General features: G+C 43.1%; 1 protein-coding gene across 5 annotated transcripts in view; it reads left to right on the top strand.

The window, feature by feature from the left end:
* Nucleotides 1–14,383, top strand: part of NRP1 (neuropilin 1) — a 137,751-nt gene that overhangs the window by 57,695 nt on the left and 65,673 nt on the right. For all 5 annotated transcript variants that reach the window (XM_036842417.1, XM_036842420.1, XM_036842419.1 and 2 more), the window contains 3 exons: nt 3,663–3,890; nt 10,459–10,614; nt 12,404–12,570. In XM_036842417.1, coding sequence (XP_036698312.1) covers nt 3,663–3,890; nt 10,459–10,614; nt 12,404–12,570 — 551 coding nt within the window. The remainder of the gene's footprint in view (nt 1–3,662; nt 3,891–10,458; nt 10,615–12,403; nt 12,571–14,383) is intronic.

Raw genomic sequence — 14,383 nt, 5'->3', positions numbered from 1 at the left:
TAGCACAGGCTCTTTGTGAAGATCAGTTGAAATGAAAACATGTAGCCGGTGCCTGTTCCAGAAGATGCATCCAATGCGCACTAGCTGTTACAATGATTATAGATAAAGGGGGTGCTTTATCCAGATTGCACAGCCCTCCCTCTCTTCTGGTTTAAGCCTTTAACCTCCAGGGAAACCAGGCTCTAAGCTTATTCCTCTTAATTAATGTACTTTTTATTTTCCTACACTTGTACCCAGCTTGTCCCTTATAGATACACACACAAATATACACATATACAAACTGTATGTATATATATACACACACACACAACTATGTTTCACTAACCAAATGTTTTTCCTGAGTATTTCCAAATTTCTTCATGTGTGCATGTTTCATTTCCCAACTAAATTGGTACCACCTAAAAAATGCAAAGAAAACATCTTTCTTTCTCACTCATTGCACATATTGTAGTCCTTATAGATACTCCATAAAATCATGAACTAGGAGAATACATTCACGAACACATAGCCAGGTTCACGGGCGTTCTTTCCTCTAAAGCCATCTAATGATGTTATAGAACCTCCATTCTTTTGAAAACATAGCACTTCTTCCAGGCTGCAGCAATTTCAGGTTTCCTCAAAACACATAAATTCGACTAATCATAGTTGAACCAATACATTAATTTTTTACTTGTTGACCTTGAGGTTTTCTGACAGTAGATTACAGGACCATTTCTGCATCCCTAGGGCTGCATTTCTAGAGGACCACCTTTGCCTGACAGTGGTGGCCAGCCCTCACCTCTTCCCCATGCCTCCTGGAGCCCCCTGGACACCCTAGTTCTCTCCTCGGGTACCACATTCCCCTTCTGCAGGTCTCTTCCCAGATGCTAAAACCTTGGGCTACCAGCCCTAAAATGATTTCCATTCACTGAAAGAAATTTCTCTAGGAAACCCCAGCCTGCACACCTCCCACTCTGCCCCTGTCCTTCCCTGGGTCTGGGCCATCCAGGCCCAGACGCTGGAAGAAGCCGTATCCATTTCCCGTGGGTCTCAGTGAGGGAGGGGGTAGCATTTATTGAGAGCGGGATTGGTCACTTCATACATTATTTGACTAAAAGTCTGTACATTTAATAATAATTCCAAAGAGAATATTTTAGCTCTTATCATTATCCATCCTTATGGTCCTTAACAGCGAAACGTGGATGCCTATGGCTACACAGGACGCTCTCAGTCTTACAAATAGCGGGGAAAGCATGGTGCCACTGGCTGCCAGTGCTGTGTGTGCACCCCTCACCCCAGTAGCTCACTCACTCCTGGGCACACCAGCTGCTCGCCCTTAGTCCTGTTTACAGCTTGTGTATTCACCATGGGATCCCTCAACCCACTCCCGCCCTCATCGTTTTTGGGGAAGTGCTCACTCAACTGTGGCAAACTTATACAACAGGGATTAAGGAACCGAGTAAAACAAATTTTGATGTAGAATGGAGGAAGTAGGAAATTACAGAAGCTTTGAGTTTGAAAGGAATTTTTTTCAAATCCTAAAACCCACCTCCCATTTGTGATGTACAGAATCTGAGGACCAGGAAGGTTCAGAGGCCACGGAGGCTACACAGCAGGTCAGTGATAAAGGCAGGACGAGAGCTCAGAGCTCCTGGTGCCCCATCCAGCTCTCTTCCACTTCCCCATGGAAGGTCCCCAGCCTTTGTCAAAATACGTTAGAAAGCCTGGGCTAGCTTCTAAAGGGATCTGACACGACAAGGATATACAGTGAAAGCATGGGGATTTATTTGATTTTGAAATTATGCCCTTAATTCCTGTCATTGTTTTTCTCTCATTAAATCTTAACCTAACCTGGGTAATTTTATTTTTTTAAGAAGGAGAAAATATTGGAACCTGCATTAAACTCTCCTGTTTGCTTTGCCAGCCAAATCCCCAGGGAGGAGGTTGGAGGTCTCCAGAGTCACTGTTCCGACATCTTGGAAATCAAATTCTAAAGGGTTCCCAATTACCTACATATAAATGACTTTGTCAATTAATGACAAATTGTCATAGTCATCTCAGAAGCCACCAAATAGCTTAGAAGCATATTATAAATTAGATGCACATTTCACAATCTCTTTACCTGAAATTGACATGGCAAAATGTCACATGGTAATAACTTTTTAACCAGAATCGAATAGATAAGCATTCGAGGCCATCGTGCTAAAGGGTGAGCCCCATCGTAGAAGGCTTGGGAAGGTATTCAAGGCAGAACTCTACCAACCAGGTTTATTGTGCCGTCTACGAAGTAGTCTTCTTCTTCGCCTCCAGGGCCATGGCTATCTAATACGTGCATGGGGAGAAAGCGATTTGATTTGTTTTTTCAACAGGCTGCCAGATGCGCTGAGGAGGAGATTCAGCTTACTAGCCCTCGCCACTAAAAATAGAGATCTGCTAGTTAAATTTAATGTGTATTAATGCCTAATATGTTGCCTTTAGTACTTGGCACTTTGGAAGAATATTTAGTTAAGAAAAAGCTCAACAAGCCTCCTTATTTAGAGTTGAATCCTTACACTTCCTCGCAGGGTCCCCATCAGTGAGGCAACGGTCCGGGAAAAGAATTGTTGAACTGAACATCCCCAGATTGGATCCTGAGATTCAAAAGTGTCAGGCCATCTCTGTTTCCCAGGGAGCCTTAAGAGCTCTTTGACAATCAGGGCAGCAGTGGTGGTGATAAGGGGCAGAAGCTGATAGGCTGATGTCCCTGTCCTTGGAGATGGGCAGTTTTCAATTGTGTGGTGAATAACACCCTATTCAGTGCTCATTCCATGAACTGAAATTGTGGTTATTCATGTAGTCATAAGGATGACATAATTTAAATATATGTAATTTAAATTACAGATCACTGTAATTTGTTGTCGTGATAACACTGAACCGTCATTTAAATTACACGTTATAAATATATACATTAACACATACACATACATATTAACATTTTAGAATGGTCTCCTGTACTGTATCTGATACTTTGGAGAAGGTTAGGATGTCAACATTGGTATCAGGTGACTTGTAGCCACAGGACCTGCATCCCAGTTTACCATGCCCCCACTAACACCCACAGTTTACTGGCACACCTGTGTCAACACCGTTCCAAATGAGTCACTCACCCTGCGTACATGTACGAATTACCTTTCACATTTGGTTTGTCAAAGAGGCAGAGGTCACATCTGGTAGAGTTACTGAGTCACTGGTGTAGGAATCTGAAACCCAAACTCCCTCCACTGAATTCTCTCCCTCGCCTTTGTAAATGTTCTATTTCACCAGTAAAGGGCTGTCAGCCTCAAGATTTAAAGATTTAAGCTTGAAGGGGCTGTAATTATTTCTCTAGGGCTCTGTCGAGATTTCTGTAGCTTACTCTTTCAATGTTCCCACATGATTTTGTATTTGTCATTTTTTTTTTCTCTGCAACAGCAGAAGTTTTTAAATTGCTCCACACAAATGGAAAACTAAGGTGAACACAATAAATCTGAACTTGACTTTCCATACCTATCACCACTGTGAAAAGGCTGAGTAAGGAGTGATTAGGACCGTGATTATAATGGTGGGTTTTTATTAGAAAGATAAACCGTCTTTGCCCAGGTTATTTCTTGGTAAGGTCGTTTAAGTGGAATTTTCACTTTGCTCCTCTTTTCTTTTACTTATAGGTCCTGAATGTTCCCAGAACTACACAACACCTAGTGGGGTGATAAAGTCCCCAGGATTCCCTGAAAAATATCCCAACAGCCTAGAATGCACCTATATTATCTTTGCACCAAAGATGTCGGAGATTATCCTGGAATTTGAAAGCTTTGACCTGGAGGCTGACTCAAATCCTCCTGGGGGGATGTTTTGCCGCTATGACCGGCTAGAAATCTGGGATGGATTCCCTGATGGTAAGAATAGCAGGAAGCACCCCCAAAAGGGAAGGATCTGGGGGAAGAGTCCTGGGATCCTTTTACAAGCATCGTGACACATGCATCACTTTAAAAAGTAGCTCAAAAGGAGGAAGCAAAACAAAGCAAAACAGTAACTTTCTTTATGCAGAGCCGTGACGAAATATTTGAGCCCAAAAAGACTTGATAACTTTCTAATCTAATGCCTTCATTTTATAGATGAGGAAACGGAGGCCATAAAAGTCTATGCAAGGTCTCATAACTATTTTGGTGACAAAATTGGGACCAATCCATGGTTTTCCTGACTTAAGTATTTTGCTCATTTCAATGACTTGCCTATAGGTCATTAATTCATAAACTCATCAGAGGGTGAGCTCTTAAGACTTCAGTTAAATCAAACCATTCATTTTGTAAATGCAGAGACTAAGGGCCAGAGAGGTTAAGTATCTGCTAAAATTGTAACAGTGAAATACACATCTATTATGCTACCAAAACATTTAGAAATTTAGGAAAGGAAGGAGGAGAACATTTGGACATTCCTCATTTAGATGGATTCCTTGTCTGCTCTCTAGGGAATTTTTATCTTTGGGGATTCAAATCGCCTCAGTACATCTTTGGTACACCTTGTTCCTATCATCTGAATGCATCGTCCATTCAAAAAATATATTTATTGAGCACCTGCCATGGGCCAGGCACTGTTCTAGCCTCTTGGCAAACAAAGCAAAGCTGGCTGCCCTGTTTAGATTCTACCAGGGGGAATGAGGTAATAAACAGGGCACATTACAGACAAATGAAGTATGTGTATGGAACGTTAGAAGACGAGAAGTGCTATAAACAAACAAAAAGAAAAGAAGAAAAAGTAGAGTAAAGGCATGAGAAGAACAAAGGTTAGGGGAGAGGGATGGGGGGAATTTTTAAATAGGGCAGTCAGGTCAGACCTTATTAAGAAAGTGAGAAAGATTTGAAGGAGGCGGAGGAGGTAGCCATGTGGCCAGCTAAGTGAAAGTTCTCCATTTCGACCCTTGTGAGCTAGAAGGTGAATGGCAAAAATACACACCCAAGTTCTGAACAGAGGGAGATAATATCAAATAATCTGTTGCAGCTGCATTGCTTGTCTTGTGTTTAGTCTGGTTTAATAGTAAGATTTCTCTGGAGAACACACACTGCACAGATCAGAAAGGGCGGCTTGGAAGTTCTTACGAATCATGCAATTAGAGCTTTGGAGCCATCTATGAAATAGTCAGATATTATTATCAAGATGGAGGAAAGAATATTTAAGTAAACTGTAAACGAAGAGCTAGTATAACGTGAAAGACATTGCCTTTGTCTTTGAAATGAGATGAAAATGATCAGTGTAATTCAGTTTAGGTATGTTCCTCAGTAGTAGAAAACACTGGAGAAAATCTGGGTTTAGAGAAAGCTTATGTTGTCATTGGAGCGCATGGCTGAGTTATCATTACTTTAGCCTCTTCTTTGCTTTTTTACCATATAAATAGGGTTATGATGATCTTATCGGAACTCCTTCATTAAGTAATGAGATTTGCCCAAACAGAGCACTGATTGATTTCCAAGTATTCAATCGGATAATTAGGAAAACAGTATTATAATAGTATTGTAATAATAGTTGGAACATTTAATAATGGGTTTATTTGTTCACAATCCAAATTTGCAGCCTTCCTTTCTAGAACTTATATTTAAATTGACATCTGAAAAGAAGGTCCAATCAACCAACTTATGTAGAAAGGAGCACATTGTTATTAGTGTCAAGGGTTTTCCAAAGTAGTAATTTTCTGGCTCTAGAAAATCACTGAGTTGAAGCGAAGAACAGTTAACAATGCAGGTTGTCAGCCTTGCAGTTCACCCATGTTTTAAACTATGCTGTGTTTGACTTATTCCCAGAGAAAACTGGCTTTGGAATATGAAAAATGTGATCGTGTATTTGTTAGTATTTATCTGGTCTCGTCCAGCGTACACCAGCATCACAGCTCACGCTTTTTTTTTTTTTTTTAATTAATTTATTTATTTATTTATTTTTATTTTTGGCTGTGTTGGGTCTCGTTTCTGTGGGAGGGCTTTCTCTAGTTGTGGCGAGCGGGGGCCACTCTTCATCGCGGTGCGCGGGCCTCTCACCATCGCGGCCTCTCTTGTTGAGGAGCACAAGCTGCAGACGCGCAGGCTCAGTAGTTGTGACTCACGGGCCCAGTTGCTCCGCGGCATGTGGGATCCTCCCAGACCAGGGCTCGAACCCATGTCCCCTGCATTGGCAGGCAGACTCTCAACCACTGCGCCACCAGGGAAGCCCCAGCTCACGCTTTTTTAGGCAGAATGAAAGACTGTGTCCTCCTGGGTTTTTTATCAGTGGCACTAGGAACGTTTTTGTCATGTAGTTCAACACGTAGAGTTCCTTGCCAGCAAAATCGCTTTTAGTCTTTGATATCCTTTCCAAAAACAACAACCAGAAGGTGCTGAAGGCTTGTAACCATCAAGTGATTTTATGTTGTATTTTATCATAAGCATTGAATTAGACGACTGAGTAATTGAAAGTGACCCATTGATTCAGATTGACTTTGAAGAGAAGCAGTTTACTCCAAAACTTGAGATCCAAGGCGTGCACGTGGCAAACCCCACTCCTCCAGCTAGCACTCTCTTTGAAGCTCCATGGATTCCCAAGTAGCGGCTCTGGAGTCATTGGTGGAAGTTTACATACGGTTTGAGAGCCATGAGCAAAGCATGCCTGCAAATGCTTGTGCCTAATTATGGAACCAAACGTGAATGCCTAGCTCACACCACCTGGGCGCAGGTGAAGCCAGCTGTCCGTCCATCCAGGCTGGGGAAAGAGTTGGAACTGAGGCTGTGACCTACGCTCCCCAAATTATCAATGATTTTAGGACTAAGCATCATGAAAGCTGGATTGAGTTCTGTTTGGTTTTTATTTACTTTCATATTAAAATTAACCTTCTAAAATATATAAAATATCAATGATATAAATATAAAATATCAATGATAGAAACCTTCCAAAATATAAATGACCTAAATGTTGCAGATTCTTTTCTCTGGGGAAAAGTTGCAAAATTCAGATATTCTCCACCGAAAGGTTTATGCTAAGAAAAGTAGATGTAGCCTATCTTGTGCCTTTTCAAAATGATCCCCTTTCTTGTTTATTTATTCAAAATACCTCATTTTAAAAGTACCTCCTTATGGTAGATTGTTGCCTTTTTTTCTCATAAAAAGGTGGCAGAAAGCCATATTGTCTGATTCTGAGGTAGGGTTATAATTAATGGAGGGATTAGTGGGAAAATACAAAGAATGGGGTTTTGCCATTTCCTGTTGCAGGTGTATCTTTCAAACAGCACAAATCCTGTGCTGCCTTCACACCTGAGAAGCTATGATCATCGCGGGCCTGCTCTCCCCCAAGAGAGAGCTTCGTACCTGTTGCTTAAATTCTCCAGTCATTCTATTTTTGAATTATACTTCTGTTTTTGTGACAGTTTGAATTCATCTCCTAGGCCTTTGGCTCCACAATAACCGGAAGTAGGGAACCCAAGAGCTGTGGTCATGTAAATCCACAAATGAGCGCATACACAAGACAGATGAGGGTCTTGCAGCCGCTCTGGCTCAGATCAATATTGCATTAGCTTGCTAGGCTAAGGTCTCGCTGTTGTTCAGGAAAATTCAATACTTCTTTGTATTATAGTCGAAAAAGCCTTTCACTCTCCTATCTTGAGGGCTCCTAAAGAGACTTGCGTGCCGCATGCTGTCCCGGGGCAATATTCAAAAGGACAGAAGGCAGATTTACCCGGCATGTCTTCAACATTATAAACCAGTGAGTCATGGAGACTCTCTGAATTATGAGTCTGCACTAGACAAGTTCTCTTCTGTTTGCTCTTTCAAAGAGACTCCACCTCCCGCCCTCCCCAGAGGAACTGGGTGACAGCAGAGGGGCGGTGAGGGGAGGCAGCCGGAGCTCCGGGTGGTGAGGGCGTGACTGCAGCTTTCCTTGTGTGCTTGTATTCTTGGTAAGGTCAGTGGCTGTGGCGATCTGAGAAAGACCCCCAGGAGTAAGGCTGTAAAAGTTTGCCCACAAACTCAAGAAAAAGAAAGTTATGAAACCACAATAATGGAATTTAAATGAGGGAAAAGACTGAGGGAGGATGAATAGACTCTAAGCCTCCCATTAAGATTACAGACCAGAAATGGGATTCTTTTTGAGGAAAGGAGAGACCTGAGTTTATGACTCCAGCAAGATATTTTCATGCATATGTTGCTGGCAACTTTGCGCTCTTAGGGGAAGGGGAAAGTGTTGAATTGGTGATAGGGCCACATTCAGAATGAAGAAAACTTGGCGAAGAGCTAGTACTTGTTGTGGGAGAATCTGAGGCCAGGATTAAAGCCAGAGAGAAACAAAAAGCCTTGAGAGTTTCATCTGAGATGCTGTCTTCTGCCAACTGGGAAACCTGATATCATGACCTTTCCCCTCATTCTGCAGAACCACTGTCCACGACCACGTGGTGCCCTATGGATTGTCTGTACCCGTCCTCTAAATGGGCAGACCCCTTGTGCTCTTCATAATAAAGCAGTTGACACACACAAACATTTGGGTGCTAGAGAGTGAGGGGTGACAGTAGAGCAGGAAATCGGTCACATCCATTACTTTGAGCGATGGAGAAGTTACCAGCTATTCAAACTTATCATTTTGCACTAACTCAGATAGTAAACCACTTTAGCTTAGTTTCTTTCTTTTCTTTCCTTTTATTTTTTAAAGAGGGTTGGCCAAGAACTGAAAACCTGTTAGCCCAGGATCCAAGCACTCTAAAAAGCAGGGCTCTCAGATAGCCACCTGCCAGGAACTCAGCTAGCATGTGGGGCTCCAGGGAGGCCAGTTCACGTGGGGTTCACTTTCTCGATCACACGTGAAGCTACACCCAGCTCTCACCAGCCGCCTTCTGCATCCAAGCGGCACACACCGGCCTGGGAACCCCACCTCCCTGCCGAAGGCCCATCCCTCCAGAGAAAGGTCCACCTACTGTGCCTCCTTGAACAAAGCAATAACTCTTAGTTGAAATGCATAGAACCACGGATTTCTTGGAGGGGAAAACGGTCCACACCAGATTGTCCTTCAAAGCCCAAACCATCTGGTATGTTTTTACCATATGTGTAATACAAAAAAATCTAGAGAAAAGGGGATTTTTTTTTTTGTCTTGCTGCTGATCTGGACAGGGAAATGGAAAGATGTTCCAAGCCCAGGGGGCTTCCACACTGTCTATAAGGCAACTTACAGTTGCTAATTGCCACGGTTGGTCTAAAAGCACTTCAACAAAGGGATGGCCAGTATAAGCCAAGTAACAACTTGATCGCCAATCAGTCAGTGCCCCCAATCTTTTTCTGCCTCAGTTACTACCTGTTTCCTGGTGTGCAGTCAAATGGCTGCTTTGCGTCATCTCTTCGTCACTGGGCACAAGGGCGATGCAGTCACCTCTCTGAGGTTTGGGAGATAAAAAACTGAGACAAGGGCTTCCCTGGTGGCGCAGTGGTTGAGAATCTGCCTGCCAATGCAGGGGACACGGGTTTGAGCCCTGGTCTGGGAAGATCCCACATGCCGCAGAGCAGCTGGGCCCGTGAGCCACAACTACTGAGCCTGCACGTCTGGAGCCTGTGCTCCGCAACAAGAGAGGCCGCGATAGTGAGAGGCCCGCGCACCGCGATGAAGAGTGGCCCCCGCTCGCCGCAACTAGAGAAAGCCCTCGCACAGAAACGAAGACCCAACACAGTCATACATACATACATACATACATACATACATAAATAAATGATCTTTTAAAAAAAAAAAAAAAAAACTGAGACAAAAGTCAGAAAGACACATTTTCTTTTGTTTTGATCACAATTTGCTATTATGTGTAAATTATTGGTATCTATAATTTCTAAATTTTTTAATTGTTACAATTATGAATTAGTCTTCAGATACAGCCCTGATTAGGACATAATCTACTGTCCTTTGTCTAAGTCTGTGATGTTCATCATAACGAGGCTCCAGGACTGAAAGATGGAAAGAGGAAGGGAGTGGGGGTCACCCAGGGCTGGGTCAGACCTTGATACTGCTCTGGTGCCAGGACTGGTTTCCAGAACATTCCCCAGGATCCCCTCCTAGGGCGGGGGCATTGAGGACAGGTGACTCCAAGAGCCCCCCGTGGGTGATCACAAGCTGGCTAGAGTTCCTGGGCGCTGGACCGTGTGCACCGTGCGGTCCGTCCTGGAGATGAATGCCAGGGTGCACTTGACAGCCCAAATCTCCTTTGCAATCGAAGCAAGCATTTCGATTTTGTTCCTGAAAACAGTCCTGCTCACTGGGGAATGTGGTTATGCCTGTTATTGCCCTTCAGAGCACACTTGAAAATCCCCTCCGCAAACCCGATCCAATATGTTCACTGCAAAACAATTAGCTAGTGAAGACTTGCTTGGGGTAAGAAAACACTTCCGGGTTCCACTGGGACCCATGTTCACAAATGGTTCTGCTGGCATCTGCTGCAGAAGGAAAGGTATTTTCACGATCTCTGCATTTCTCCCTCTGCAGTTGGTCCCCACATTGGGCGTTACTGTGGGCAGAAAACACCAGGTCGAATCCGCTCCTCATCCGGCATTCTGTCCATGGTTTTCTACACAGACAGCGCCATAGCCAAAGAAGGCTTCTCGGCAAACTATAGTGTCTTGCAAAGCAGCGTTTCAGAAGGTCAGTATTTATGCCTCTTGCAAAGCCCTGTGGTAAATAGTCACTGTTATTCCTCCTCACACACCTGCGGCCCTGTGAACACTACAGATGTGTTTTGTGAGTTGGAGTGCCAAGTGTTTCTTTTTCTCTTTTAAATGGTTTATATGGATATCAATAGGAAGAACTCTTTGGGGTGCTTTCTTAAAACTATGTGTGAGCAGGCGGCATGTAAGCCTCTGAAATTATGGGAGAAAAAGTGGGAAACGGCAAAACTGTGCCTTGAAACGATGAAATATGGCCAGACCACCTACCTGGTACCCTCCAGTGTGTATTGGGCTGAGAGCCAGGAAAGGACAGGCATCGATCCTGGATGAGAAGAACCAATCAGCATCAGCGGAGTTCATCGACAGGCAGGCAGGTAGATGGATGGTGTGTGGTGGTTTGATTTGGGGAGACCCTTGTGGAAGCTGTTTTTCTTTTTCTTATGTGAATGAAAGTGGATATTCGTGTAAAAGAAGCATCTTTTAACTTCTGCTGTAACTTTCCATAAAAGAAAAACAAGTAATATGTTTTTTGTATCTTCTTAAAATACACGACTAAGTTGATGTGGTCTCCAGCTCTTTTAAGAGCCCGAGGGAAAAAAACCTGAAAAAACAATGAATAATTTGTGTTTCATCAGTTTTAGCTGCCAGGTTGTAACGTAGCACAGGGAAAAGGCAGGGGAGTTAGGAGACCTGTTCTACAGATATGCTTGTATCTTTTCTCCCAGATCTTACTGGAAAACAAAAAGGTCAATTAAACTTCAAAATCTTATTTTTACTTAATTTATTTGGTTAATCCACTCATGTATTTTTGTGCCATTTTATATTCCAAATAACAAACCTAAGCTTAAAAGTAGAAAACCAGTGAAAGAAAACCTTTTATGCCATAAAACCTTATTAATTATGATAGAAAATTCAGAAAATGTGGAAATTTGGTTAGCTGATGTTTTTCTGGATGGTTGAGAATCTTCTTTTTAATCGCTAAAGTTTTTTTTGCACTTTGGTACTTTACATTTTCCTAAAATTGATTATTCACTTCCCAGTATCATAGTTCATATTTCATTGTTTGCTGAGTATATGAGGCCTAATGGAATCCATGTTTTCATGATTCATGGTCATCGTTGTGAATATTACTATTTCTGCTGTAAAACTGTGGTGCTCTTTGGGACCCTATGATACTGCACTTTACCCTGATGGATACTGTTGTGTTTTAATAAAATAAACCGATGGTGTTAATAACCATGGCCAGTCCAGGGCGGGGGCATAACAAAGGGGAGGCCTGGGTGCCAATTGCAAGGACTCTGAAAGATGGAGACTTAAAGTCTACTTAGCCTACCAAATATGGGCTATAAATGGACAGAGTCTTTTTCACTTTTATTAGATCTTAGAGGAAATAGTAAAATTTTATTTAAATGTAACTCTTGATGTGTACGCATATGACATATCCGCATACATTCAACTTTGAAAATAAATCCGAATTTCCATCATTTCCTAAAAACTTTCTAATAGTATTTATAGTATTTATATCCACCTAAGCCCTGTTGGAAAAATAATCAACTGTGAGATCTTCATAGCCTTGCTTTTCAGAATTCTTGCCATGAAAATGCACGGATCGGTGCTACAATCCAATAAGTCCCTCATTGTCATCTTTTGTAAGACTGTGTGAACATCGAAAAGACCGTTTTAGTTTTCCAGATCAAAAAAGGAAATATGCATCCTAGGTCCCCTTCGTTTTGATGACTTAGGGCCATTTTTTTTTTTCCCTCCAGACTTCAAGTGTATGGAAGCTCTGGGCATGGAATCCGGAGAGATTCACTCTGACCAGATCACAGCTTCTTCCCAGTACAGCACCAACTGGTCTGCCGAACGCTCCCGCCTCCACTATCCTGAGAATGGGTGGACCCCTGGAGAGGATTCCTACAAAGAGTGGATCCAGGTACGTGACTTATACTTGGCACACTCAGGGTGGAAGATGTGGGTCATCTAAAACGGTTGTTGAAAAAAGCAACGCCGTGACTAATGCCTTCCAACGAGAAGGACAGGGACCACCGCCGAGTGTAATCACTTTGCAGAATTCACAGGATCAGAGAAGAGCAGGCCCAGATGACATCCCTGAAAACCGCTTATCTTCTCAGATACTTACATATGACTCTTACAGAATCTGAACACAGGTGTCTCACTTGGGTAACAACTAAAAAACCTGAGGGTTTATTCCCACAGCAGCCATACATTTTCTATGGATGTGCTTCCTACTTCAACAGATTTTTATTTCCTTAGTGAAATATATTACCTGTACTTGGAGGTGTGCCTGAAGTCATTGTTTTGTAAGGTGTTTTGTTTGTTTGTTTGCTCAGGGTAGGAGAAGAGCAGAACGGGGTTGAGGTTTACTTTCCCACACTGGTCCAAGCAGCACGTGCCCAAGAAGTGGTTTAGCTGAAGGCATTGGTCTCTGTGGATTACGTACAGGCACAGACATATGAAATGTACACGTCTCTGTCCTTAATAGTGATGTCGGTTCTGCCTTCCCCACTTTGCTCTAATATTCCCCTCCCTGCCTTCACCCTTCCACTCCCCACAGGCTCCCCTCCTCTGCACCTCCACCGGGACTCATCTCCAGCTCGTCCCTGGCACCACTCCCAAAGCCTAAACTTGCCCAGCCTTGATGTCTGGATACTCCCACCCAAGGCCTGATGTTCATGTTCTTGACTTTTTCACCCACTGTCAAATGAAACATCATATCTGGCTGTGTGGGTTAAACAGTGGGCAAATTATCCAATGTTATTTGCTGAAGGATCCAGATTTCCTTTTCAAGAGAGTAGGCAGAGCCTGTCCTGCACTAATTGCGAGATATATAAAAATGACTAATTCCCAGGGAGAGTTTCTAAGCAAGAAAGTATACCAGGATGATTAATCCCCTACTTTCTACATCTATGGCTGTTTCAGTCTGTTGAGCACAAATACCAGATTTTGTTTTACTTTGGAAAGGTCAATATTAGTTTAACATACACTTAAAGTGAAATGGCCTATTTCAGAAGGCTGAACTCACACTAACCTCGAAATGATAACACTGAGAAATGTGTAGAGGGTGAGAAAAGAAGAGGCTTTTACCTTGGGTGGGATTGCTGAATCCAGCTCTAGATTAAGTCAGAAATGAAATGAACTTGCCTACGTCAGAATAGCTCTTAGAGACTTGTGTTTCCACATCCCCACACCAACCAGCAGTTCCGTGTGATTGACAGACGTGCCTCTGGAGAGAAGCTTACGTTTTGCAGTGCTAAGCATGTTTGCATGGTAATGTAGTTGTATTCTCGGCAGGGTGGAGAACACTCAATAATTTAGGGATGTCAGTCTTGCAAGAGTTCTGAAAATGCAACGGTAGCAATTCTTCTGGGCAAGGAATTCTGTGTCAGTAGATGCGTGGAGACAGAACGGGCTCTCACAAAGCAATTGTCACTGGGACAGGGTTTACATCGCTCTCAGGAGTTGGGCACCATTTGAGGTGACCCCAGAAGAAAAATCTCAAATGGTCCAACTCTTTCTATCAAAGTATGGTCGGGATAAGCTAAGTAACCCAAACCCCCCAGACAAGAAGGTTTCCTTTTTGCTCATGCCACCCCCATCTCTGGCCGGCAGGGGGTCTGCCCCACATCTTCTCACACCAGGACCTAGTTGGAGGGAGCGGCCGTCATCCGAAACCTGTCACCAAGGCAGAGGGAGGAAGGGAGTGTGGCCAAGCACACTGACTCCTG

The sequence above is a fragment of the Balaenoptera musculus genome, chromosome 2 (assembly GCF_009873245.2).
Source record: "Balaenoptera musculus isolate JJ_BM4_2016_0621 chromosome 2, mBalMus1.pri.v3, whole genome shotgun sequence".
NCBI classification, from domain to species: Eukaryota; Metazoa; Chordata; class Mammalia; order Artiodactyla; family Balaenopteridae; genus Balaenoptera; species Balaenoptera musculus.
The sequence above is the reverse complement of the archived record's forward strand: the minus strand, read 5'-3'. Positions and strand labels throughout refer to the sequence as shown.